We start from the raw sequence: 16,889 nt of genomic DNA, 5'->3' as shown, positions 1-16,889 counted from the left end.
CCAACTGGTGGTTAACACAAAATGAAAACATTTAAAATTCCTTTTCAAGACAAAACAGTAAAAGAAATTAGCTCTCTTACATGCAAATCCAAGGCTTTGGATCCAAACTATTCTCTGCTCTAGTGTTTTTTGGTTTGGTTAGTTGGGTTTTTTTTAATAAAACATTTAAAAATAAATTTTATTGCACTTCAAAAATTATAATAACCTCTAGTGGACTATATATTTGTTAGATGGAGAATGCTTCTTTCAATATTGATGTTACTATCAAAATATGTTGTCAAGAAGATAACAAGCAGAAATCTGTCAGAAAAAGAGGATTTCGGAGTTACTGAAACACAGTCATCTTTTCCTTCTCCATAATATATCTCACTCTCCCAAAGTGACCTTCTAGTTAGCCCACAGCTGGCAGCACCAAAGGATATTGTGTTATTCACTCAGGATGTGCTCATTCAGCCCTGTGAAATTCAACTTGAGAATTCAGAAAAAAAATATGAAAGCAAAAGTTTTGAATGAAAAAACCCTTTGAATTTCATCTGCTATGAATTCATTTTTCCAAGTTGGCCGAAACCCATTCTCTGTAAAGAACCAGTCCTTAATACTGGGTTTCATCACTTCTGGATTTTGTCAGCTCTCTTTGCTCTAGTGCAAGGAGATACTTCATGATCTACAATGTATACACTTGCAGTATTTCCCTTTGGAATATGGATCACAGGCCTTAATTTGGATCAACAGATAGGACAAGACAATATCTCTAGAATCATTACTAATAGATATTCTCAAAAAAAAAAAAAAAAGTGTTTCCTGAGGCATAAAACAAATACATGAAGGAAATGAAAGTGACATTGACATAAGCAATTGTTTCTTAGAATTGTGTTACAATAGTAACCTAAGGCAAAACCTAAACATTTACAGAAATCGTTTGAATTATACCTCTTTTCTCAGAGAAAAAAGCTGCAGACATAGCCTATCTGCCACCTGTGAAACATAGCCTGCTATCTTTCTTTGAAGTATGTGGTTCTTGACATTATTGGAGACAGACTAGTAGATAAGATGGGGCTCTATTTTGTCAGCCCTTCTTTTGTTTCTAAGCTAACCACATACCCTCTAGCCTGCAAAAAACCTGGAAAGGAACCTATACTTTTTAAAAATCAGTTGATGTAAACCATGCATCTAAATGTGTTCAGCAGTCAAGATCAAGTAAGAGTGGTCAAACAAGGTTGTGGTTTTTTGGGGGCATTTAATTTGATTTAAGCAGCCCTTACCATCCCTCTTACTCTCTCTTCTGTGCCATCCCCTCAGTGTGACTGTAGCACAGCATCAAGCTGTGAACTGAGTCAGGGAACTGATGCAAACTTTGAAAAGAAACAAACTGAGAAGGAAAGTAGATGGTGAGAAAAAATAGAAGGCAGGACAGGGGCTGCTTAAGCAAGCAAAACTGCCAGAGGAGATGCTCATTAAAACATGGTTTGACCGATCGACAGTTGATTACGGGTTTCCAAGGTTGTGAGGTTTTACATATATACCTGTTTCCCTTTGTAATTCTAGTTGTAACTGAGCAAATCACTTTTGAGGTCCTCGTTCGCCTAGGTTATTAATTTCATCATTAATTTCTCTTAGGTTATTAAATTCTTTAATGTTATGCAGTATTAGTGGGAGAAGTTTTAGAGTGACAGCCATGTTTTGGATTTTGTGTTAATAAAGGAAATTATTCAGCTATTTAAATAGATCTTGTTAAAATGTTATGAGCAACAAGTTGTACAAAAAATTAGACCTTTAATGTCAACATAATGTTTTAAAGTTGAAATCTAACAACTGCTTTGTTTGAATATTAAGACTGCAGCATCCATACTCTGACAAATCTCTGCTGACTGACTATTGCTTCACTAAGGAGAGAGTGTGTTATTAAAAATTCAACTTGAAAAACCAACAAACCAAACAGATTTTTGTCTTTTAAAACTGCATTATATAAGAAATAAAGAGTGGAGGTGGAAGTACTGAGAAATAATGCAAGAGAATGAAGGAAAATGACTACACAGAAATGAGACCAGAGGAAAAAATGTGGTAGAAGAGAGAGAATGGGATTATAACAAGGGCATAAACAGCACTAAAATAACCGTAAAGGAATCTTTTGCAATTAGAAGTGCATGTAATAATTGCAAATACAAAGTAAAATTTTTAAATATTTTTTAGATACTGAGACAAGTCAGTCTGTCTTGACATTTCAGTGCAGACATAGCCAAAGTGATGATACTGCGAAGAGTTACAAAATTATTTTTTTGAGGGAAATTCAAACTTCTTTGTGTGTAGGTTGATGTTTCTATGTAATTCATTTGTGATACTGGAGAATTAGGTGTGGATCTCCAGGAGGTATCACCCCAAAAGAACATTTTTTGTTGCAAGGTGTGCGGTGGAATGATCAATATAAAACTTTCTCGAAAGCCCTTCATTAATGATAGGTCATCTAAAATCTCTGTAATTTCTAGTTCTGAGATAATATTTTGCTCTCATCTTCCATATTAGGAAAATGCTGAACAAAATGTGAATTCTCTACTGATTTATCCCGGATAAACCTTTCCTAAGATCCTTATTCAGCCTGCTTTTTTCTAAGACACAAGATCTGGAAAGACTGGCTAAGAATCACCTTTGATTAGAACTGAGAAAGAGGAAGTACTTGTGTATAGTTAAGGCCTCTCGGGCTAAAATGTGTAGCAATCTTTTTGTTTTACCAGCAAAGACTATAGTGGTCCTGAGACCTTCCACAAGCTTTCTCTAATTCTGAAGTCAACATTTAAATGTCATCTTTGGAAAGAATGGGAAACTCATACCAAGTCTACATCTAAAGCCAGATTTAGACTGAAAATTACATTAGGGACAAGAAATAAGTATCAGTCTTCATCATTCTAGCATCATCATCCCTGTTTCTGTTTACAAAGATACATTGGGAGTAGCTTGGTCATGAACTCTCTATGATTGTGAAATTTGACCCTAGATTGCTACATGAAGAGTGTGTATCAGCATTATCTGTGCAAATGAATATTAAATATTGAGTATTCTTAGCACTTGCTTTAGTAGTGCTCCCTCCGGAGTTTTTCCTTTGTGCCAATAAACCAGACTTATTTAGAGCTGTTGGCTCTGATCCACCATTTCCTTGTTAAATGTTTAGAATTTGTAAGTGTTGCGACCCCTTTGCCAATGCAAGTAATCCTAATTCCAGCAATTTACACTTGTCACTTTGCTTTAAACTCCATTATCGCACACTGAAATTCTACACAAAATGGCTCAGAGACCATTTAACAAATAACAAATTGGAGATAGAGGGATTTTGTCCCTTATGTCACAATTAATTATTTATTTGGCTTTTGGTTTTGTGTGCAGAACTGTGACCTGGCCCAGCAGAGTATCGTTCATGTTGTTCAGACTCCACAGAAGAAGAGTCAAAAGAAGGATGAGCCAGAAGATAACCATGCTGGAGGTATTCTAAAAGCCTTGGAAAGAAAACCTGAAAGTCTAACTCGTGTAGATCTCAGCACCAGCATCCTTCCATCAGTCTCCGCAGGGCTGGCTGTTATTCTGGATACTACAAAACCCAGCATTTCTCTTCCCTCTGAAAAATCAGGTAAATCAGTGATTTGATACATTTCAGTACACCGACCTGAATATTTTTCTGTTTCTTTATTAGGATGAACAGTTCTATACCACAGGAAAAATCCCCAACATATGGTTTGTTTTAGTTATTAAAGAAAAAATACGACTATATTAAGAGGTGATAAGCATCTGATGTGTCTTCTAGCAAAATAATTTTGCTTTGTGGATAAATGGAGTGATTTCTTGTGTTGTTCCTGTCTCTAACTTGTATTATGCTAATATTTTTACAAATCATTATAAGCTGGCAAAAACCCCAGAGGTCTATGAGAAGGCAAAAAATAGTCTCTGTAAAATTTCCATTACAGAAGTTGCCTTAACTAGAATGTTGGGCAGCTTATGCATTGCAAATGTGTTTAATTCCCAATCTGTTGTAATGTTTTCATAGCCATACATTTTGTAAAAAAATATTTCTATACAATAGACTTATTATTATAAAAACATAGCTGGCACAAAAGATGATGATGATTCATACTATGGATTTTAGTAGTTCTTCATCCACCAAATTATTACTGAGAATATCTTCTCTTCATAATGAAAAATCATCTGAGGCACAAGTTAAGTTACTGCAAATGGGTTGTGCTATAATATTTAAAATTGTTCATGAGAGAGAAGCTCGAGTCAGAAGGAAATATAAGAATATTTTAGCTATTACATGAATCTTCTCAGAGTAGCCCCCTCCTCACACACAGTCTATCTAATCCTTACTGACAGCTGTGTTGTCCCCAGCGAAGGGACATAATTCTGTGCAATACTAGACTTTGTTGTGATTTGTTGTAATAGTCCATCAGCCATGGCTTTTTAGAAAGAACAGTACACAAATACCCTTTATACACAATGTGGAAGATAATACCAAGCATATAGGTCCATAGTACAAAAGATAATTTGTGAATATGACAGAGATACCTCTGTGACTAACCTGACCACAGAAATAACCATGCTTAACAAAACGGCTATGAAAACTGTTAAAATAGCTTCTAGAGAATTTCTTAAGTAACTCATGCAGAAAATATACAATTCGTGGGAGGGTCACAGAAGTATTCCACAACTGACTTGATCAACCTCTCACTGCCAACTAATGATAAATGAATGCAGTTTAGGAACAAATTAGTACCCAGCTTAATGATCCACATCTCCCAATCTGAATGAATAATGAGATAAGAGGGGTGCATGTCGATTTAAATATAGTAAACTAGGGAGAGAGTTTCAGGCTGGGCTTACTGTCAAAAGCAAGGCAGTAGTGTGAGCTTTTTGATGCTGCTCTTAATTTATTTTTTCACTACTGTACATGATATGTACAGGGCTTTAATAGTTCTGCTGGATATATTCTGCAGAATATATGTGTGTAAGGCCTTTTAAAAATTGTTAGGTGGTGTGTTTTTCCACAGACTACAAACTCTGTGAAGCCAAGTACAAACTGATAGGTGTCTTCTACTGCAGCAAATAATTTCATGGCAGAATGACAGCTGAGGAATTGAGAATATATGTGGACTAGTTTTATCTGTGATTAAGTTAAGCAGATTTTTTTATCATAAGGGAAAAAAAAAAAAAAAGAGCCACTCTAATGACTGACAGTTCTGCCTGGAAAGATGTTAGAAACAAGTACTTTTTAAAAGCCCGTTATCTTCTCCTTGGCTTGTTTTGACTCTCACTATGAAAACTTGTCTCTTTTCAGCCCCACCGCTTTTGTTCAATATGAGTGATTTTGATGGTTTTGTTATTAGGGTTTGGGGTGGGTTAATTTGTAGCCATATAATGCACTGAGTTAAGGAGTAGTCTGGGTTAGAAATAATCCAGCAAGAAAAAAGAAAAAAAAAAAAAAAAAAAAAAGATTAATCCAGAGATCAGTTTTCCAATCAACGTTACTGTGTAGCGAGGATTTTCTTTGGCACAGCTGAAATGAGTAATAGTAGTGGGAATGAGTGGCTGAAGGCTGAATATGCCACCACTGCCCCTTGACTTACCAAGCTATTGTCTCAGAAGGTGGATGGTTGTTGTGATGATCAGTTTACAGTAAAAACCTGTACAGTAGAACTGATTATAATCTTGGACCCCATGTCCCTGTCTTGCTTTTGTTTTATTTGCCCTCCCTTAAATTCTTAGGGAGAAGATTTGTGGTAACTTTTGCATCACAAAAGCTTTCCCAGAAGCTTTTGCAGCATTTGACTGCAAAAGTAGGTTTTTTGAAGTATTGACTTGAATGCTTGGAGGTCAAACTGTAGAATTTTACCAGACAATCCAGGAGAGAAAGAACTCTTGTTATATTGTACTGCTATCGTATAAGTAATATACTTCAGTAATATAAACTGCTGCACTTGATCAGATAAAACCCCTTATAGCTTGGCGTCCTGTCTCCACTAAGGGGCATTATTTGCGCCTTGCAGAAGAGCACAACAGGACACCCTCCTCCCAGCTCACCCCCAGTTTAGTTGTGAGCAATGAAAGCAACTCTTGACTGGTCTGGAGAACCATCTTACTTACATTGTGTTTTTAATGTACAATATGTGTTTCTCCATGAGAAATTCAGAAGTTTGACAGTCATTACCAGGCTGAAAATATATGAAAATGGATCTACATAACCTCTGCATCAAAAATTTCCAGGTTTCCTCTCTTTGCAGGCAAATGTAGTAGAAATTACTTTTTCTGTCTGCTAAATAACACCTTGCATGATTTCTGATGAGCATGTGACAAAATCTCAGCACAGGACTTTCATCCTACCTCACCCCCACCTAATTTGCAATCTGTCCAATATCTGGGACAAAGTGCTTTGATAAACAAGATGTAAGCAAATAAACTATAATGATGTTCCATAATGATTGCATATCAGTAAATACATATATAGGGTGAAGGGATTTTGGCCTGAGAAACAGTGAATCTGAAAAACATAAGGGTTCGTATGGCTCATCAGCTGACTATGAGAATGCATCATGATGCCAGTTCCAAGAAAGCTAATATAATCTTTGGAAGTATAAACAGAAAACAGAGTGGAGTGGAGACTATGTTTTTCCTTGGCTTTTGACACTTGCATAACTAAAACTGGAATATAGCGAACCATTTTTGATGTCTAAACCTCAGGAAAGCTGCTGGAAAAAAAATTTTACAAGTTTTAGGAGAAGACTCACAAGAATCCTACAAAAGCACAGGCCATGATTGGCTTATATTTGTTGGTGTAATCTTGTGGCATCCGTGGGAGTGGAAATTTGATAACAGGGGAATCTTAAATCTTACAAGCTATTTTGGGATTTAAGCTTTCATTGTCTAGGAACTGAAAGGCAGCAAATATAAATACCACACATAGATTTTAACTTGCCAGGAAATCAACCACTGACGCAAGTTGTCCTGGCTTATGACAATTCACTGTATTTGGCCATTTAAAAATAAATATAGGACATTTTTTCTGAAACATATGTCCAGCAACAAAGATTGGACTTCAACCTAGAAGTAGCATGGACTGTGCTAGGCAGGAAGTTAGACTACAGAATCACATTGATTCCCTCTTAAATGTATTTATCAACTACCCATGTCAAGCAAATTTGTAATCTCAAAAAAAAAAAAAAAAAGTTAGTTTGACAGCACCTGTTTTCTGTAAGCCAATATGAATGTTGTTACCTATTTAATTCCCCATTTAATCCATTATCAGCTGGTTTATTATTTTGTCTGAATCTATTAGCTGTGGTCATCATTACTTGGGTCTTTTTCTTTACAACTTTTAAATAGCACTCATGTGGTCAGTTCCCTAGAATACCCTGGTGTTCTTTAGCTAGCCTTTTAAAGATACCTGCATGCAAGTTGTCTCTGTCTCCTTATCTTTCCGTGTTCCTCTTTTCACAGAAGAGTAAATAAGGTACTGGTATTTATTGACTTAGGTGTGCCAAGCTGTAAAGTCTAGCAAAAAGAGGGATTGATTCTTTTCCACCTAATTAGGAAAGGCTTTGCCAAATGTTAAAACCAATGTTAAAACCTCTCATCCTTACAAATAACACAACTATGAGTTAGGGCAGGTAAAACTGTCATTACCAAAAGCTCAGTACTGTCAGTGCTTAAAAGCATAAAGTGATGAGCTTGTTCCCAGTTTATATAAAAGTCTGGTATATGAAAGACCCAGGCAAAAACTTTTAGAAGGGAAAGACACAATTTGGGGGTTGGGTAGGCAGAACTGTGCAGACTTCTGAGGGAAGCTCTGATGAATTAAAAAAAAAAAAAAAAAGAACAAATCGATTTAACTGGGGATACTGCTGACACTGTATGAATACTTTTTTAATAGTATTCTGTTGGTTGTGTGTTAAAATTCCTGTGCTCTGTAATTGATATTAGATTTTATTATGATTCATTTAATGAAAAAGCCTGAAAGGATAAGAATTTTTGTGTCAGGTTTGTTTGAAGTAAATGCATAGTCTAAGCTCCTGAAGTATTTTAAAATTACTTCACAATTTATGAAACTTACAATGTCAAATTAGTTCCAGATCAAGCAATGGTATGGTGTACATCTCTACCTCCCCAGTTTAATGTTGTATTAGGCTGAGTACCCCTATGCAGTACCAAGCTGAGTACAACTGCAGCTTTTTCTTATCACCTCTTTGAGAATGCCATCAAAATGTGAGCACTGATCCACCCAAAATGGCCTCCAGCGCTGCAAAATCATCTCTAGTGATAATTTGAGACATGAAGCTCTATAAGTGTTCAGCACCAGACAAAACCAACAAAACAAGGAACTTACTTTCCTCTGACCTAATTTTGCTTTGCTGTGTCACAAACCCAAATGTCTCAGAATTTACTGTTCTCTTAGAAAAGAAAAAAAATTCTTACAATTTCTCTCCTGTCATTTAGCTGCTTTTTTACATGGGAAATTAATCAGTATAAAGATTTTTTTCCCTTGGCATTTGTACAAATCATTTGTGGATTAATTAGAACATAAATTAATTAATTAAATGTACTTTAGGTCCACGGTATTGTAAATCAGTAGTTTGAAGAGCGGAAATCAGTATTCTGTGCAATTTGCATTTAGTAATTAAGTTCTTTTTCCCAAACTTATCTAAATTTTGTTCTAAAAACAAATTATCAGAGTACTTACACTGACCTTTCTTAAATTTCTTAAATTTTCTCTAATATTAATACACCGTTTAATGGCGGTTACATGGTTCTCATGGTAGTTATTTTTGACAGACAGTCATTTGAATAAGATTCATATTGCTGTACAAGAAAAAGTAATAAATTACTTAATATGCAACCAATGTATTGTTTCAGTAGACACATTCAAGTAACTAGTTAGGTTACTCTGGGATTTTTGGATTTGGTGCACTGACAATTTACTTTTGTATTAGGATTAAACCACTTTTAATATAAATGAAAATGCGTTATGCATTGTGATGTAGTCTACATTTGATTCAGATTTTTTATAATGCATTATTTTACAAACTTTTAAATATGAAATGCAGTATCAATTTGAGTATCAATTTACATCCAGAAAAGGGAAGTTATTAATTTACTTTTTAGAAAAGCAGAACGAAGTCCCAACTCAGCAATAATACATTAGTCCTGATTTTGCTAAATACTTTCTGGGAAGCATGACTGCATTTGTCTTCATTACACACAATATGTACAGTTCTGTTTTAAACTTTAAAATGGAACTTTCTAGAATTCCCATATTAACAACTTTCTTTGTGCTAATGGTTGGTTCCTGCACATTAGTAATCATTATCACTATGCATTCATTACATACACAAAACTGTTAGACTTTAACTGTTAGACCTTTTATCCTAAATTTGCTATGAGTGTACGATACTGCAGAGCTGATGCCATCTAGGTTGCACTCATGCGTTGTAGTCACAGAAATGAATTGGTCAGGCCTGAAAGCTCTTTGACAAGAGAAACTGGAACAAAACCAGACTTGTCTTCCTTCCTCTCCATCTTTCCTTTTCTTGTTTGATGTTTTAATGCTACTTGCCCCACCCCAAAAGGGAATCTCCTCTGTGCTCCTTATTGCTTCTCCTGGTTTTGGTTTTGCCAGCTAACCTTCATGGGTATTACATACCTGCAAGATGTTCTGCCCATTTTCAGTCCCTTGTGCTTGTTTTGTTCTGTTTTGTTTTACAACCTTTTGCCACTTGGTTGCCTCATCTGTGCAACTACACACATCTTTGTCCCTTTGGTGGTCACCTTGCTCACATACTTAATGCAAAATGCTTACACATCATGCCTGACTAGGTCATCACAGTGCTACTATACATTTTTCAGAAGTAACCGTATTTTAAGTATGTGCATTTGAGGTCTGGAAATCCAGGTGTGTGCCAAAAGAAAAGTATGACAATAACATTTTACAGTAGAGATTACATTTCATTTTAAATCAGTCCTGCTAAATAGTTCCTATGTATTGACTGGGAACTTCTTTTAAAAGTTTTAAAAGAGTTTCCAAGCTCTTTGGTAAATGTTGTATGGCAGAACTGCTCAAACTGTGATCTATGTTTGAAGCTCTGAGATCCAGAAGTGTGTTTATTGATGATCCATGGAGATAATGATCACAGTGTTCTAGCTCCACCTACTTGTTTTCAACTGATAAAATATATTTCAATCATAGAATCGTAGAGTAATTTAGGTTGGAAAAGACCTTTAAGATCATTGAGTCCAACCATTAACCTAACCCTGCCATCCCACCACTAAACCACATCCCTAAGTGCCACATCTACACATCTTTTAAATACCTCCAGGAATGGGGACTCAACCACTTCCCTGGGCAGCCTGTTCATGTCAGTATATGTTAAAATATCCCTCTTGATGAGTTGCTGTAGCTTCTTGGACTATGCTGTTTGGGTATGTTTAGAGGTAGGGGAAGGCATGTCCCTAAGACAATGCTTCCCATTAAAAGTTATTCATAATATGGTAATGTTTCTGAAACAATACTCTATTTTTTGATGCATGGCAGAAAAGAGGTTTTCTGGATACAAGTCACATCTCAGCCACAAAAGAGCTGTGGTACAAGATTAAACCAATGGTCTATCTAAACCTAGTTCTCTTCCTCTTTTAATACTTTCCTGGTTTGTATCCAATACTTCAAAAGAAAGAAAACATTCCTGTTATATAATATTATATTTATAGAAGGAGTATTCCTTTTAGCTAGTAACCACCTTTTTCTGATTATCCTTCATGTCTGCTATCTGGGTAAGTTGACAAGAGGGATAATAGGATAGCATTCACTAATCTGACCTTCATTGAAATAGCACTTCCTAAACAGTCTCCAGTGTCAATTCAAGGGTTAATTAGAGAACAGCAGGAGAGTTTTCAGGCCACGAATTAACTATTGCTAATTCTGTCAAAATTTCTTTTGAAACAGTTAAGCTTAAGAAAAATATTCTGGTTATTCTGCTTCCAGTAGGGTTATGAAAATTTGTCATTACAAAGTCCTTGGAAGTTTGCTCTTATGTATATTGTATCTTCTGTTAGGGTTATTAACCCTTGACAACTCACTGCTGCAATACTTCCAAGTTCTATATATAAAAATTGATATCCCCTCTTCACCTTCCAGCAACAGCAAAAAGTGATTTTGTAAGACATTAGCATAATGGAACCTTTTCAATAAAATGATAAATTGAGCCCATTTCAGAAAACAGAACACACACTTGATAATTTATTGCAGTCAGTGCCATGCTGGAGACCTCATTCGTATCACATGCTTTTAACACTGATGAGAATGGTGCCATTTTCCCACACCTTGCATGTCTGTGAAATTCATTTGAGAGGAGAAATGTTCTTTTCTAATAGAACCAAAAGCACTTCTGGGAATGCTCATCTTTATATGACATAATTATCTCTCATGAACGTGTCTAATTACTTTATTGTTTAAAGGCCCTTTCATGTTAATTGAAGCCGGTAACATTTGCTGACCCCTGTGTCAAGGGGTGGGGTGGGAACACTGTTGTGTCCTTAGAATGTATTTTGATTGCTTATGGGTGACAGCATGGATGGACTTTCTTCTGCAAACACATCACTTGCATCTTTATGCCACCAGCTGGAGGTGGCATTTGTAGGTGGAAAATGTTCTGTGTTGATTAAACAAAGCTATACATGTTATGTTTTCCAAAATAATTGTTGGCATGAATTAATTACTGATGCCACTAGGAAAAATAGGAAAGTAACGCTTAGGAAACACCTTTCATGTGTAAAAACATGACAATGGAGATGTAGGGCAATTCTTTTTTAACAGGAAGGGTCCAATTATGAGGCACAAATAAGAAGAATGCTTTGTTTAAAGTTCATTAAAAACAGTAGTTGTCGCTACTGTGGAGCTATGAACTCTTACCACTCAAAATTACATGAGACATAGTCTTCCCTCAAATCACGTGCTCAAGAAACATTAAAGTCATGGGGAGTTCTGTGCACACACAAAGGACATTGGGAGAACAGACCTATTAGAAAGGCTTGATCTACAGAAAGTAATTTACGTGGAACAGGTAGTTTAATAAATTCAGTTGATACTAGAAGATAAAAAATAGCCATACAAAACACATCCTGCTCTTTATAACGACAAATAGCTTCAATGGGAGTAAACTTGAGCTTCTGTGAAAGAAAAAGAGCATTGCATTTGGCAGGGGAAGACAGATTCTCTGGTGGGTTTTTTTGAAGAAAAGAATGGTTGTGGTAGGAAAATGGACCGTCAATTCAAAAGATCTAATTCATATTCGCAGAAAAGCAGAATTAAAGTCAGTGCATGCTCTTGCATTGCTGTGCCAAAAGACTTTAGAATTTTGCCATCAGCTTTGTTTCAGTGAAGGTTTCACATTTCCACTGCTACCTGAGTGACTATTGTTAGAGATGCCAAGGTAGTGGCCTTTGTGGCCTTCGTGTCCATTCAGGCTTCTCTTCAGAGACTGCCAGCAAGGATTTCAGTTGTTTTGTTCATCTTTTGTGCCTCTGGTTTTTTGTCTTTTTGTCTTTTTCTTTTTTTTATTTCAGGGACTCTCTAACCATAGGAACTGGGATTCTATATCTGCTTTATGTGGATTTCAAAAAATCCTTCAGGGTAGGGTTTTTTCCCCCTGCGCTGAGGTACACTGAACCTTTTGCTTAAACCTTGCTCATCCTCACAGATTCTTCATGAGACAACCTGCCCAGCTGCTAAGATTTTATCCAGTTGGAACAGAATGAAAATCCATGCTGGATCTACAGTGGTTGCAAACAAGCATTGTCGTTTGTCATTATTAAATATCGGCTAGAAGCTTCTGGAGTGTTGATATTCTATGGGATCTGTTAGCACTGGGCAGAAAGCTGAATTTAGGTAGGATTACAGCATTTGTGATCAAATTTTCAAACTGAAAGGAAAATAAATGAAGAAAATTTCTTTCTTGATCTGTTTTACTTATGAGACAATGCTACAGTCGCCTGCAAGCGAAACTGTCTGGAATATTTCTGAGCTGGATTATAGGTGCTATGGCACCATTTTTTGTAGAACTACTATGTCAGAATTACAGTTTCCTTAGTGAGGTACCCAGGGTCTGGAAGTCCCTATTTAACATCAAGATTCAAAATTAGCATTTTTTGAATGCTAGTTCAAAAAAATATGAATCTTTGTATTCACTGATGCACCTGAAACTGTATCTTATCTGTACTGTTGGCATCTATGTGGGTATTCAGTCTTAGGACTTTGACCTTGAGAACATGTCAGATTCTGATTTAGCAGTTATATCCAACCACTGCAATAACTGGCATTTGCAGATGAATGCTTCAGATTTAGTTTTGACAGTCTATCTACCTGCAATGATTTCTGCATTTCTGGAGTAGAATATCTGTAACTAAATTTCCACTTAAAATGCAAGCCCATCTGGTGTGTATATATATATTTATATTTTTTAATATATATATGCTCATATATTTTAACTACCCTCCCACTCAGCAAAACAAAGATTGAAAAATCAAAGGTAACAGCTGCATCCTAGAGCAAAGTGTCCCAGGGGACCCTGAAAGCCCACACATTTGCTGAGCACCGGCACTCTCTTTCCAAGCTTCCATGATGCCCTACTGGTGCAACAGTCAGTTTTGTGGGTCTTGACATTTAACTGTCAAAAGGTGGGGATAGAGAATGAGAAAGAAAGATATGGATATGGGGATGGGGACTTGAGGTGGAGGGCAGGGGGAACAGCAGGATATCATGCTCCAGGTTGAGCCCATTTGCCATGTACTGTACTCATTGATGTTCAGTTTCATGCAATACTGCACAACTTGTCAAGGATTTTATGATAAACCCTGGTATCCTGGTTTCCAGTGCTAGCTGACATTATTTTATTGCATATTTACTATGAAGGTGGTTTAACCAAAGTTGTAACAAAGATCAAAAGTTCACTTGAGAAACCAAAGTATCTGGAGCCCCAATCCCTTCTTTTGTTCACAATTTTCTCATTAGCTTTGTCACACAATAAATACTCAGTATATATTGCTGGAAGAAAACTCTAGCTGGCAACAATTGGTTGATTTGTGATTTAAGCTATACCATTTGGCAGCTGGGTTTTTATCTACTGCAACCTTTCTCAGCCCCCACAATTTTTTTTTGAAGTAGCTGAATCATTAGTGTTTTAAATAGTCTGAACTATAGATAGGGCCAGATGAAGACCCTGATTAACATTATCAGGGACTTTCCCCAAGCAGATTTTAGTTCTTTTGAAAAGAACGTTGTGCTTATGCTGATAATAATGAAATAAATAGCAACATCTCCACTGCCTTCAGCTGTGAAAGGTCAAGATCTAGATTAAAAATTTGATGCAGATTAATGATTATGGATATTGTACTTTTATACCTCTTGTTACCTAACCTGTGGTGAATAACTATAGATCTTCTTATCCTGGTTTCTAGATCCCATAACATTGTTCACAGTGATTTTTAACTTGTTAGGAACATGTCGAGGGCCATAGCTGAGCTAAAACTTGACTCACCTTGAGCAATAACTTCCTTATAACTTTAACCATTGTGAAATACTTAGGATGGAGATGCAAAAAATTCTGGTTCAAACAGAAGTGTTACCTGTTCTCCACATTCTGTTTCCTAATCTGTAATAGAGATTTTTCAGGTACACTAAATGTAGCAGATGTGAACAAATACATTTTATTTCTGCCATCAGGCACAAAGATGTGTGTTTGACCAGCAATATGTAGATAAATAAAACATCTTCATTAAATATTGCCATCTGTAATGATAGCTTTCATTCTGCTATTTCTTCTTGATCTCTTCCATATTTCATTTTACTATCCCTATTCTCCTGTGGTCCCCCAGAGTCCAGGTACTGAAATATCTTTCTCTGCCTGAATGGCTTATAAATATACTATAAATATGGCAGAAGTACAGGGTTGATTACCTCCTGCTCAGATGCATAGTAGGTTGGGAATGAGTTGAGAACTGGAGATATAGATATAATATCTTGATTGTTTCCTAGAGTATTGTGATCTTTAATTGAATAACACATGAGAATCAGCTAGAAATTAAATGATTGCTGATGAAGGAAGTGGGGAGGCATCTAGATGAAATCTTGTCTCTTTAGAGGCTGCAGGAATGTCTTCTGACTTACAGTATGACTTGGGAATTCAACACTAGAAAGGAGAACCCCCCAGCACATACATTTGTGAAAGAGTCAAAAGGATTGTATGGACAGGGAAAAAAAAAAACCAAAAGCTTTCTTAACTTCATGTGTGATGGGAGAAAGGGAACAAGCTTTTGTACACATTAAGAGGTATGAAGTACATCTCAAGTTGAATGGACAAAATAGTCTTTAAGCGTTTCTGTTTAACTTCAGCAAAACCATTCTCCAAAATAATTTGGCTTAATTGATTGGTGTGGCACTACAGGGAACAACAGAGAGTTAAGCTGGCAGCAGCTGGTTCCATGTCACACTAATCGGGAGTAAGGTAACAATCAGTTGCTAAAGCTCTGTTCTGTACATAGCGTGTTAAGGAGTGGAGTCTCAACAGTTCATGCAGTAGGAATGCTAACATGGGGCAGAGGGTGGTTTCCTAAACTGACAGGTTGAAGAATGATAGTAGGACTTGGTTTCAATTAATCTTCTTGAGTAGAGAATTGCTATGCACTTTAGTCTCTAAAATGCAATGAACATTTAATACTAATACCACATTTAAAGATACTGTGCGGATGGTATAAAAGATATCTAATAATTGATGAATCAGAGAACATATTAATAAATGAACCATATGCTATATTGATAATATCTTACTGAGAAGTCCCACAGGGCCTACATATGACTGCATTTTCACTTGATCATAGGTTTGTATTAAGGGAAAAAGGGGTAATCAAGGAGTTATAGTGACAGATGTCTAGTTATAGTCTTAGAAACTTAATCTTGAGTTATTTTAAGTATTTAAACATTAGCTTAATTCCTTCTGATAGAGAAGCCATTGTATTCCTTCTGGATAATAAAGTGTGTTTTCCTGCTGTTAATGAAGATGATCAAGCCAACAGGTTTTCTGGCAGAAGATCTCTCTGAAGGATCTCCCCAAAGTGCAGTGTGGAATGGTTATGAGATGAAGCTCAAAGCTTTCATAGGTAGAATCATGCATCTTGGCAAAGCAAAGGAGCTCACTAGATGGTGGGGATCATCGCCTCACTGCAGGGAATTTTCAGATGTTTTGAGGCAACTGTAAGAGTTGCAAGGGTAACATGAGTCTATATCAATGTTTCAAAGACTAAAAATACTATTTCCATGCTTTTTATCAAATATCAGGTGTAGATGATCAGCAGGCTGTACATGTAAACATGTGAGGATTACTATGATTCCGTTTTCTGTGCATATAATTTTAATGCAACGAACCTATCTGCCTCTCAGCTAACCTGTGGACAGGGAATTCTGTTAGCTAATGCAGGGCTAGAAGAGCTTTGAGGTTCAAGGTCCAAGGGCTCTATTACAAGTGCATTCTGTCTCTCTCTTCATTGGTCTGTTTTTCCTTTGTTTCCTGCAATATTTTGTTTTGTGTTTTTCTTCCTCCACAGGAGGAAGTTAGCTCTTTGCATCTGTAAAAACTGAACATGCTAATACTTGCTACTTTAAATAGCTGCTGTTTATGGCCTGTTGCTTAAATATCTAGGGCTGGTTTTAATAGCTTGGAAAACCTTCATCCCTTCATCCCAAACCCTTTTGCTGAATGGTTTAAAGAGGTAAAGAAACTTCTTGACTTAGGTTTATATTTTCAATACTGTCTTCTAAAATCCAAAGGGTATTGCCACATATCCAACATTTCACTGTAGAGCATATATGAACA

At 36.3% G+C, this 16,889-nt stretch overlaps 1 protein-coding gene across 1 annotated transcript in view; it reads left to right on the top strand.

Annotated features, from left to right (window-relative positions):
• The window catches only part of LOC104131677 (E3 ubiquitin-protein ligase parkin-like), a gene marked incomplete at its 3' end in the record, with an annotated part of 228,958 nt that overhangs the window by 111,345 nt on the left and 100,724 nt on the right, over positions 1 to 16,889 (top strand). The window contains exon 3 of the mRNA XM_009644875.1: positions 3,376 to 3,616. Coding sequence (XP_009643170.1) covers positions 3,376 to 3,616 — 241 coding nt within the window. The remainder of the gene's footprint in view (positions 1 to 3,375; positions 3,617 to 16,889) is intronic.

This window comes from Egretta garzetta, unplaced genomic scaffold, assembly GCF_000687185.1.
Source record: "Egretta garzetta isolate BGI_Z169 unplaced genomic scaffold, ASM68718v1 scaffold388, whole genome shotgun sequence".
Classification (NCBI taxonomy): domain Eukaryota; kingdom Metazoa; phylum Chordata; class Aves; order Pelecaniformes; family Ardeidae; genus Egretta; species Egretta garzetta.
This window is presented reverse-complemented; position numbering and strand designations above follow the sequence as displayed.